Below are 12218 nucleotides of genomic sequence, written 5' to 3'. Positions count from 1 at the left end.
AAAAGTTCCAGAATAGATATATAGTGCTCATTCTTGTATTTAGTTTTTTTTTTCTTCACTTTTTCAAAGGGGTGAAAATCCCGTGTACCCTTGATATATATAATTGAACAGAAGTCATGGAAATTTACCACTGGGATAAAATCTGAATTAAAAAATATCGATACTCAAACTTATAAGGCCAAACCATGATGCTAAAAAGCTGATGTATAATTTCAAAACACTCTTGAACAACCTAGAAAAAGGAGGAATGAATAATAAAAGACTACGAACCTTTTCGTAATCCCATAAGGCAATGCTTTTGCGCGAATATCTCGAATTAATTCGTATACTCTCCGTATGTGTATACACAAAGTGATATCACTTGGACAGCCACCACAAAAAAATGTCTAACTAAGTGAAGAAAATGCAAGTAAAAGCTTTGTCATACTACAAACCATTGCAAGAATGGTGTAATACGGCACCTTTTTTAGTCATTCCATGGACCATATATTTAATTTATTTGATATATATTTCAACTATACATAAGTACGTGTAATTTGAAGACTTTGAAATCAATGATAAAGCATATATCCCACTCCTAAACTGTTGCTGCCATGGTGTTATCCACATTTGTAATTTGTCAGTGTTTGAGTCCCACAAAAAATGAAAACTTGCCCACCTTCGAAAGTCCTCTGCCATGTTCTCTGCACTACTTTATACAAATAGTTCATTTTAATGAACAACCTCAAACATTTATCTGTGCCTCAAAAAATTTTAACTTTCTCGAATTTGATCTGGTTAAAGTATAAGTCTTATGTGTTTTGCTATCAGATATGAATTATTATCGCAATTATTCAGTTGATAATGAGATATTTTTGTGAGTTTTTCATATGAATCTAATATATTTGGGCCTTGTTGATTTTACTGTGGAATGAAATGCTGACATTTTGAAAAGACAAATGTTAAGGATTTGTCATAATATTTAGGCTGAGGATCACTCAATAACATGCATGGTCCTATCTCTTTCCTGTGTTTGCCTTTACGAAAATCAAATTTGATTGATATTCGAAATGGGTGGATGTGCTGAATATATCAAATACGCTAGTGACAGAAAGTGTAGAATACAGAAGCTGTCATATTCAAAAAACAAATGATTGATAAACGTTGGTATCAGGAATGTAGCATTCAACCATTATTTTTTCTATTTTTTCGTACTTTGAGATATAAATCATTCACAACATCAATGGTTCAAAATAACCAGCACAATTCATCTGTCATCTTATTACAATTTTTTCCTGAAGTTTTAGTTACCCATTTTAATAATTGTCATATATATTCGTTTTGTTCGAATTATGTTAGCGGTAACTCTTGAAATTCCAAATATTGGCTGTATCAGGGATGACAACATGCATGTGAAAAGTTAAAAGGAAAATAATATTCATTCACCAGATACTGCATCTGGTTCAGCACTCGGTGAGGACGCTACGACATTGATAAGCTGCGTGGGTGAATGAATAATATTTGATAATTTTAGGGTCAGGCTTTTTTGTTCCCATACCTTGTTGCTGCTATACGTGCAAAAGTAAGAGCAACTTTTAAAAGAATCATAACTATTATATGGCATATTTGGTGTTGTGTGTTCACTTATTATTTTGTCATGGCACTATCCTATTGTGTTTGTGTGTGTGAGTTTCATTTTGTTTGGAGTTCACTTAATTCTGGTTCTTTGCAAATCGAGATTTGGAATTGAAAATTGTGAAAAAATTTACCACTGTCGTTATAAAGCTACTTGAATAACTTGATTATGATGACTATGGCTTTACTCATCGCCTGGTCCACTGACTCAGATACTGAACCATCTGTGCGTGTTCATGCTATCCTGCTCAATTCCCAAGTCTCCATAGTGATTTTATGTCTCGTACCCACTCCACAATTGTTTACGAAGTGGCATACAAGTTTCAATGGCTCTTTCATCTAACGTACTAACTTATCAGTTTCAGGCTTTACACGATAGGTGTTGCCGACAAATCTTTAGAGCCGTCCCCGTCATTCTATGTTGACCCCAACTCAGGCAGGCTTTTTGCGACGCCTTTATCATCTCGCCGATGGCCCTAATTATAGCATCCTTAATGTTGTGAGTCAAGCCAATGTATGACCATAAGATCATTTCTCAAGTCTGTAAAATCTGATGGGATGTGATCAAGAATCATATAAAAGCAATTATTCAGATGGAAAACATGTAAAATGGTTAGCTGTTACACACTTTTAACAGTGTTCGTGATGTTTTTAGTAAGACTTATAATCTTATCCAGAAAATGTTGTGTGTTTCTTTTATGTGTTGGGTTTCCAGACATGGATAGTGGGTGTTTGGTTTTTGGGTGAAGTAAAGTTAAGAAGTTGAATACAATTGTATACAGCTATTCTGTACTCTTCTCACTGAATTCTTGTTTGTTTTTTGTTCTCTTTCATTTGCCTTTTCTAAACCCCATAAGGTTCTAAACTTGACTTGACCATATCAAACTTCCACACAGTCTGTAATTTTCACCAAGATTCATCACTCCACTTTTACATAGTTCGTCGAAACAGTCGCGACGGTTATTATTTCGATTTTATTTCGCTACACTTCCACAAACATTTTTTTGATTCATTGATGGGTAGAAGTTGTACTAATGCATGATCATCACTGGTATTACTGTTGTGTAATATAGAAGAAGAACCAAGACAAAAAAAAAAATTTCATTTTTTATATTCACACAAAAAAATTAAAGCATGTATTTATGTGTGTGTATTTAAACATAAAACGATGATCACTGAAAATTTTATGTACATTCAATAAGCTTGCATACATACTTTATTTTTTATATTAAACATGGATAAAATAAAGTTTTTTTTTTATATATCAAATCTATGTTAATTAAATCAAAATACATTTTAAAATAATAAATAACTAATTTATCGATTACTTAATATATTTCTAAATAATAAAATATCATGGTCCTAAAATTATTAATTTATAGTACTGAATTTTCTGAAATAAAATGATTTTCATGAGAATTGCCAATTATAATATTGCCATTAACTTTCTATGGCCTTGTATAAACCAACGATTTAAGTTTAATGTTGTTTAAAAGTGAAAATTAGGCAGACTTGCATTCTACAATATGGGAAGTCGAACATCTTGATTGAGTGGGAGCGGAATGGAGTTGAAATTCAATATTTAATATATAATTAATTTACAAATGGCCTAATTTATTTTATTAAAAAATATTATACCAAGTTTCCTTTCACAAAAAATTGGGTAAAAAAATGAAGCCCGAGAAATCCGTGATGGGTTTTTTTTTTAACCTTTATCGACGGTGAGAGAGATCATGTCATCGAATCAAGACGGTTTTTACAGTGAATTTGTATAATTAACCCCGCGTTAACTTAATAAAAACTCAACTAACAGTACGAATTTTGCTAAGTTCAAACATTATATACATACATACAATTATATACATACATACAATTATATACTCCATTGTATAAATTAAATGAAACTTTACCATAAAATTAATATGTAGTGAAACCAAAAACCATTGTATAAATATATATAGTCCATTAGAAATTAAATGAAACTTTACCATAAAATTAATATGTAGTGAAACCAAAAACCATAAAATCATAAGGCTTTACATCAAAGAAAACAACTCAGATTCTGTCGATAAATAGAACTAAAAGATTCAAGAATTAAATCAAATTACCTTAAAGAGATGCAATTTCTGCTACCCCAACCTTTTTAATTTATTCATTTTCTCTAATTAATTAATACTTGAGTGATCTTGAATCCACCCATACATCAGCTGCTAAAGATTTCAAGGCCTAAACTTGATCCTACAAGATTGGCATGTGATCTCCATACACGTCGAATCGATCTTCCCAGTAGCCCTATCCTTCATTTTCTCCACCCTTTCCACCTCCTCTCGAGCCCTCTCCCATATGTTGCGGGCACGTGCAAACTCCACCTGTGCTAGCTCCATCTCCCTCCTCGTAAGCTCCCTTAGACGCTCCACGTACGATTTCTCCATCGACGCTAGCCGAATCTGCTCGGCAGATTGCCATTTTAGAGCTTCAACGCAGCCAGGATCTATCTTCATATGATCATTGTAACTATCTCTAACTTTTGATCTTAGTAGAACTCGGTTATTATCCACCGGTGAGACACTTATTGACAACTTGAGGTCTAGAGATGGAGGCTCGAAATGATCCATCGATGATCCGTATTTCGTGGACGAATCCGACTGCCAAGATGGAGGAGGATATGATGAACAGGCTGCTGCATGATCTGGAATGCTGGAGAATAGTTGCATTTCTTGTTGGTCTTCTTCCATTGAAGAATAATGTGACATTATTAATATATAAACATATATATATATATATATAGTTTTGATATGCTACACACCTACCGTGCTCACATAAGTGTGTACGGTAGGTGTGCAGCATATCAAAACTATATATATGTATGTATGTATTATATTTTAGAATTATTATTGTGTGGGGGTGGCTAAGGGTTTTTTCATTTTTGAGAGAGTTAGGCTTTACAATATGAAGTGGAAAGAAAATAGGGCACATTTATAAGCATTTCCCACAAAGGGTTAATTTAAAAAATTAATGCCCATTTATTCTATCTCCATGGACAAAAAAAGGACAGAGGGGACCAATAACATTTGCAATGCCGTACAATCACATGATCCTATGAATTGGAATGGGCTTCTAATGTTATTGAATCAGTCCTCCCTTGATTATAGTTCAAGGTAATATTTCTAAAATTATAAATTTAATTTGTCTCCAAGTTAAACATGTGATCACATATTCATGTCCTCTTTTTATGGAATGGAGGAGAGTTTTGATATGATTGGGTCTAGAACTCGAGAAGTCGTTTCAAATTTTAAACATTGATGTCAGATGAGTTATAAAATATATATATATATGTGATTTATGTCTTCGTTTTTTGGATTACTTGATTCTAATTACTAACTAGATATACAAAAATTCAAGAAACTATGGTGAATTCTCATTGTATGCACCAAAAAAAAAAAAAAATACCCAAAGGAAGCATCCCTCAATGTAAAAACAATTTCATATAATATTTATTTTAATTAAAAAAATCAAGTCCAATGTATGTTGTTGATTAATGTCCAAGCTACCTCCTACATGAAGGATTATATTCTTACAAGTTATTTGTTTTTCTCCCAAAATTGCCTAATTTTTTTAGTAATCTACAAATTGACTTGAAGATTTCTCCATTATTTAATATTAATTATTAATTGGACTTTAAGTTAAATTAATTAGAAAAAACTGGGAGGAGGGATTTGCTTATAGAAGCAATAATTACAAATCCACGTGCAATGGGAATTTTTTTTTTTTTTTTTAGGTTTTGTGGTCTTTAATTAGAGGGCACTTTGCTTTTTGTTTGCATGGTAGGCCTAAGCTTGCTAGACCTCTTGCTAATAGTGTGAAAAGTTGTCAACTTCTTTTCACCCACGCTCCCAAGCATGTGGGTATGGTTCGGAATTGATCCAGCTATATTATTTTAAATTTTATTAAAAAATTAGGTATAGTTTTTTTTTTTTAAATTAAAATTTGAGAATATTGATCATGCCCGGGTTCTAGTCAATTTAATTTCCATGGAGCAACTTGAAATTTGGTCATGCTTTTAGTCATCCGTTCCTGCTCGAGTCAAAACAAAACAAAACCACCCCAAAATAATTTCCTTTTAAAAAAGTCGCATTTCAAAGCCAAATATTTCAATACTCATAAGTCGCCTTTTAAAATTGGCAGGAGCGAGCTGTCCCTTCTCTCTACCTGAAGACTGGTAAAATCCAGCTGAGGAAGCAAAATCCACCGTCTCCAATGGCGACAGAACTGCTGCACTCCCCATTGCCAAAATCCGCGACGGATTTGTTGGGCGATCCGATTGAGGATTCGCATCCGTTATGGCTGAATTCATCCAAATTCTCCGACCAAGAATTCGATCCGGAATCATACATATTGGATCTCCGCACATTTGTCCCCTTCGATACGCTTCGCTCGGAGCTGAGATCGCATTTGGGTGATCTGAAGCATGAACTCGTAGAGCTTATCAATCGAGACTACTCAGATTTCGTGAGCCTCAGCACCAAGCTCGTCGACGTGGACGCTGCAGTGGTGAGGATGCGGGCTCCACTGCTCGAGATAAAGGAGAAGATTTTGTCTTTCCGGGGATCGGTTGAGGGCTCGTTGATGGCGATGCAAAGCAAGCTCAAGCAGAGAGCACAAGCCAACGAGGCGAGGGAAGTGTTGGAGTTGTTGCTGGACACGTTTCATGTTGTTTCTAAGGTCAGATTTTCTGAAGTTTGTTGTTAGGTTGACATTTACTAGCTAAATCAATGCTAAAGCACCCAAAATTTGCTCGCTAAATCAATGTTTTAGCCTGCTGCTTTTTTATGCTTCAGCTTACCAAACCAATTGCGAGAAATGGTCTTTGTTTTTGGTTTACAATTTCATTATCGTCGATAATTCCTTGTGAAACACTCTTGCTGATGCTGGTAATAACTAATAACAGTAGCTTGTAGTGTTGAACATGTACATGGTCGTATCCGGCAGTTCAAGCTGTATTTTAGTGGCTCAGCCCACAGCATCTATCTGAGATTGGCTTTTGATAGACCATACTTGCGTGATATATTTCTGTTTGTTGCATCATTAGATTGATTGTATATTTCTGTTTGGTTGCATCGTTAGATTGATTGTAGTAGAGAAAAGTGTTCAGACCAAATATGCGTCCTTTCCAAAATTTCTCCAACAGTTTGTGCGCCTTAGAAGTAGTTGAACAGCTGAACAGCTTGTCCCTAGTGTTTGTTATTTACGTTTGATCAATTCAAATTATACTGGAGCTGTTCCCTAGTGTTTGTTATTTACGTTTGATCAATTCAAATTATACTGGTTCAGGTTGAAAAGTTGATAAAGGAGTTGCCCAGTGTTCCTGCATGTTGTTCCAGTGGAAATTTGAATTCTGCCAAGAAGAGTCAATTAAGCAATGGTATATCCTCTCAACACATAGAAAATGGAACGAACCTCAGGGAGACACAAAGCATGTTTCTGGAGAGAATTGTTAGTGAAATGAATCGTCTGAAGTTTTATATTGCTCATGCACAGGTCTACCTTGCTCCTTCCTCCAATAGTTTCTTCCACATCTTTTAATCCTTCTTCTTCTGCAAAGCAACGGACAATGATAGTCATCAAATATTTTGCTCCACCATTTTTAGCCTTGACTTCCATTTAGATTTATAGTGCCAATCTGGGCTCGTAAATTACGTATCTTGATTCCTTCCATGTGATGGCAGTACAGAATTTGCCCTTCATTGAGAATATGGAGAAGAGGATCCATAATGCTAGCTTGTTACTGGAAACATGCTTGGTACACTGTTTTGTAGATGGAGTCGAGAACAGGGATGCACATGCAATATACAATTGTTTACGTGCATATGCTGCTATTGATAATGCGAATAGCCCTGAAGAAATTTATCTCTCTACAGTTGTTGCTCCATTCATACAGATGGTTATCCCTCACAGATCATCTCGAGCAGTTGGCATGTCATCCACAGATGATCTCGAGCAAGAATATGAAAGAATCAAGCAGTACATTAGAGATGATTGCAAATTTTTATTAGATATATCTTTTACAGGTTTGCTTGCTGTCCAGTCAAAAAGAAACCATATACCAATGCTGTTGTCCAGGAATTGTTTGGCTGAAAAGAGTCATTTTAAGTTCAAATTCTAGATTTTCTTGGTTAAGTTAATCACTCTCGATTCAGGGTGTGCTAGTATCACAGCTTCACAATGAATTGCTTCGAATCACTAGATTTTTTCCAGGCTAAATGCTTGTCATCCTAATTTTTTCTTGTGTGCATATAAGATTTTCACACCTGCTTGTGCATGCAATCTGAATTGCACTCTACCATATTTTCTTATGAGCTATTTATTTCTGTCTTACAATTCGCGAGGCATGGAAATTCTCTTCTCCCTTCAGGCTGATCATTTATTTGTTTAAACATGCGCAGAAAATTCAGGTCTACATGTATTTAGCTTTCTGGCAAATTCCATTCTCAAAGAGGTTTTATCAGCCATCCAAACAGGAAAACCAGGGGCTTTCTCTCCAGGAAGGCCTGCACAGTTTCTCCAAAATTATAAGTCAAGCCTAGATTTTTTGGCTTATCTAGAAGGTATTTGAGAAGCACTTGATAAATTATGTAGTTTAATACGCTACATTATTTTATTGTAATTAATTCATCATGCTTTTTGTTGCTGTGCAAGGTTACTGCCCCACTAGGTCTGAAGTTGTTAAACTCCGGGCAGAGGCAGTCTATATAGAGTTTATGAAACAATGGAACACCGGGATTTACTTCTCATTGAGGTATGAACGCAATTTATATTTCCTCTTCTGATTCGTCTGGGGACTTTCATTCCTATGGGGAAGGCTGTGAAGTAGGTCAAAAGGAAAATGCAACAATATGGAGTATTTGATTCATTTTCTCAGGTTTCAGGAAATAGCCGGTGCTTTGGATTCTGAACTTATGATTACTTCACTTGTTCCCTCTCAGAACTCTACCACAATCCAGCAAAATTCTCAAAATTTATTATTGAGGCAAAGTATTTCTCTTATGGATTGCTTGAGGTCGTGCTGGGCGGATGACGTTCTTGTTCTTTCTTGCTCAGACAAATTTTTACGTTTATTTTTGCAACTTCTTTCAAGGTCTGTGCATTTTTATTTTGTAGGGCTAGAAATTTCATGGTTATAATGATTTCTGAATTTAACTTAACATTTGGAAAATTTAACTTTCTTATGGATGTAGATACTCGAGCTGGTTGTCAGCTGGATTAAATGCTCGCAGAGCCAGGAATACTAGCGCTAATACTGGATCTGAATGGGCTATTTCTGCAACCCCAGATGATTTCCTTTATGTATGTATCTCATGTTCTATTACAATTCAATTCTTCTGTGCAAAAAATTAGTTTGTTCCATGAACCTATTTCTCACTAGGACAACATTGGGCTTTAAAAAACATTGTTTTTAATGATCTATTGGACCTAAAAAGTCAAAATTATTACACGTTAAAATAGTTATGAAGACCATATTTAGTGGTATTTTGCTGTGTTTTTCTTATTGAAAACTTCAGTATTATTTAAGCCTCTGTGTACCACCGTGGGAAGACCCAAGACTTTGTTCTCATATATTGTTCCAATCAGTGGCTTTCAGTTTTGCAAATTCCACGCATGTTACATTTGTAAAAATTTGATCCTTTGTCCTCTATTCCAAGTGAAAAAGATTGTACTATGCCAAGCCTTGTACATATATCCCTGAAGCCCCCAGGGATAGCATGAGAAGGAAAAAAACAGAGAACTTGCTAAGCACCGAATTCTGCAAGTCCGAAGGCCATTTTCTTTTAATATGTCACATGGCATGTATTTACATAAATATGAATTTAGTTCTAACCTTGCCAGTATTTCTTTCTTGATGCTATTTATTATTTAATCATAACTTATTGTTCCCCGACGATCCTTTTTATTGTTGACAGTTTTTGGTAGTATCCTATATGAATGCTAATGTAAAATCTACAGCCATCTTACGGTATGCAAAATATTTTTATTTCAAATTCGTTGATTAGTTTTTGTTTCACAGATAATTCATGATTTAAAATGCTTGGTGGAGGAAGTTTGTGGTGACTGTCTAGGGCATGTTCTTGAACTTCTCAAGTTGTGTCCTGTTGAAATACTTGACCTTGTGAAGCAGAGTATTTTACACGGTGGAAACTCCCTCAGAGTTCTTCAGCCTCTCGTAATAAATTTGATAGTGGAAACTCTAGTTGAGAAGTCTTTGGAGGTGAGCCAGCAGCACAAATTTTGTATTCTAATTGATTTTGTTATGCTATCTGTGCTTATAGGCTATATGGCTATAAATTTAAGTAGGAATTTTGTAGTACCTTCTCATTGTATTTACAGTTATTTTGACCTGAGATGAATACTTACTCATTAGGAATTACTCTTATTAGTTTTAGAACAAATTGTGCAGGACTTGCGACAATTGAAGGGAATAACTGCCACATGTAGGATGACCAACAAGCCTCTACCTGTTAGACATTCACCTTATGTATCTAGTGTATTGCGCCCTCTAAAGGTACGGCTATTTTTTAAGCTCCAGAGTCCAGAATCTTATATAATAGAAAAAATTGATTTCAGATGTCATTTAATTGCTAATATGAAAAAAATACATGAACTTCTGTTTAATATTATGGACGGATGAGGAATTGATCCCAAGCATAACTGATGTTCTCTCTACCTTTATCTCTCGTGCTTCTGCTGGCGTGTTGCTTCAATTTTAGCTGCTTCAGACAGAAAACCTTGTACTATAACTTTCCTACTCTTTGCAGGCTTTTCTGGACGGAGAGCGAGCTGTTACATATCTAACCAGTGAGCTTCGTGAGGAACTCTTACATGGAACTGCAAATGAGATCACTCATCGATATTATGAATTAGCTGCCGAGCTCATCAATATGGTATGCTGATTATTTAGTGTTCTGGATATCTTCCTCGTTTTTCCACGATTAATTTTTTTCCTCATCATTTATTAAATAAATGCCAATTAGATGCTCGTGCCAGTATTACAAATTGTAGATCTGAGGGACGGATGTGTTTTGACGTCCCAAAGAAATATATACGTCCCAAAGAACAAGATATTTCTCCTTTTAAAAGTCAGCATTTGTAGACAAAACAAAATATAAATTTAATATCTATTTGAAGGTAGTTGAGTAGTATGGGGAAAGAGATGTGAAGAACTATAATTGAAGGTACTTCTGTGTTACACGTGCACACCTCAATCATTTTCTTTATGTTGCTGAAAAAAAAACTAGGGTTGTTACTATTTTCCTGAATAACCCCTCTGAGGTTCAACACAGCATCATTGGACTCATTCTTATTGAGTCACTGCCTTCTGCATGATGGGGCTTTTCATTGAGTGGAAACTTTACTGTGTTTAAGTTTTATTGAAGGACAGGATATGCTTTTGTGAAAATTTTTTTTTGACTATTTAAACTTGTTGACAGGCCCGAAAAACAGAGTCATCGATTCAAAAAATACGTTTAGGTGCGCAAAGAAGAGCTGGCGCAAGTTCAGATGTCTCAGATCATAACGTTTCCGAGATAGACAAATTATTTATGCAGTTATTTCTTGATATCCAGGTGGTAGCCCTTTCCTCAAAAAAAAATTCACAACATCCTTGTTCATGGAATTTGCTCGGTTGTGTTTTTACTCAATTGCACACTTTTCTATAATATTCAGGAGTATGGACGGAACCTCGCCTCACTTGGTATCGATGCTACTAGTATTCCAGCATATTGTTCCTTGTGGCATTGTACAGCCCCTTCAGACAAGCAAGACACTATTAGCTTCTAGCTCTTAATTTGGCTACTACCATTTTGCTATGTGACAAATGACTTGAGTTCCTGCATATGTTCCAAAATGCTGTGGTGATCTTCTAGTGGAAGCAGAAGCAGAAGCATTAAAGAAATCACAGAGATTTCCGGAATCGTTTTTTGCGGTCGAGTTTTTTCGTATACATGGTAGGGTGGTGTATTTGGGATGTATCTGTTACCTGTATTATTTCAGATCCTTTCGTGTTATTTTAGATGGCTTTACTTCTGTCTCATGATATGAGCACCAGAAGCATTTCCAGCAGAGGATACTCCAAAATAAGCGCCAATTCCTTGCCCGTATGTATGTATTTCTGAAGTCGTAGGTTACAAATATTTTGGAAAAAATAGAAATATGTTTCTTTTTTTGATGTCTAATGTATTAGTTATTTCTGTTAATTTCTTACACAAAGAATTCGATTTAATTGAAAATTTTATTTTGCATGTTATGTGTCTGAATGATTAAAAATGGGTCAAAAAGTCATCAATATTTGTTCAAAGTTGATGATCTTTTGATATTCCTAAAAATATGTAATATTAAAATTTTCATTTTTATATATTTTTTGGAACAAGATTTCATTATATTTCGACAGTGTTAAAATTGAAAAAATGAAAAAATCTTTCAGGTAAGAAAATAATATTCTTGGAAATATTTACAACTGCAGACATATTTTGTAAATTGTTTATAGCTAAGCAAGTAATAAATTGATTTAATTATAGTAAAACTATATAAAAATATATATATATGAAATCTAA

The 12218-nt window shown here is 34.8% G+C and overlaps 1 protein-coding gene and 1 long non-coding RNA gene across 7 annotated transcripts; both read left to right on the top strand.

The window, feature by feature from the left end:
* The first annotated feature begins 910 nt into the window (after positions 1-910).
* LOC140975663 (uncharacterized) lies at positions 911-2441 on the top strand. The gene is made up of 2 exons (XR_012175020.1): positions 911-1561; positions 1980-2441. It is a non-coding gene; the product is annotated as an uncharacterized lncRNA (long non-coding RNA).
* Positions 2442-5778: 3337 nt separating this feature from the next.
* LOC140975662 (conserved oligomeric Golgi complex subunit 2-like) lies at positions 5779-11906 on the top strand. Of its 6 annotated transcripts, none has more exons than XR_012175019.1 (13): positions 5780-6336; positions 6946-7152; positions 7346-7682; positions 8058-8219; positions 8311-8410; positions 8534-8749; positions 8850-8958; positions 9677-9877; positions 10067-10171; positions 10425-10550; positions 11097-11231; positions 11532-11612; positions 11679-11906. XR_012175019.1 is itself a non-coding variant. In XM_073439504.1 (12 exons), exons 1-12 carry the CDS (start codon positions 5872-5874, stop codon positions 11553-11555), a joined length of 2187 nt encoding a protein of 728 aa, XP_073295605.1. In that variant the 5' UTR covers positions 5780-5871; the 3' UTR covers positions 11556-11906. The 6 variants fall into 6 exon arrangements, 4 of the variants coding, with proteins under 4 accessions (XP_073295606.1, XP_073295605.1, XP_073295604.1 ...); XR_012175018.1 differs by having other exon boundaries at positions 11332-11612; XM_073439504.1 differs by having other exon boundaries at positions 11532-11906.
* Positions 11907-12218: the final 312 nt, after the last annotated feature.

The sequence above is a fragment of the Primulina huaijiensis genome, chromosome 4 (genome assembly GCF_012295235.1).
Source record: "Primulina huaijiensis isolate GDHJ02 chromosome 4, ASM1229523v2, whole genome shotgun sequence".
In the NCBI taxonomy this organism is placed as follows: Eukaryota; Viridiplantae; Streptophyta; class Magnoliopsida; order Lamiales; family Gesneriaceae; genus Primulina; species Primulina huaijiensis.
The sequence above is the reverse complement of the archived record's forward strand: the minus strand, read 5'-3'. Positions and strand labels throughout refer to the sequence as shown.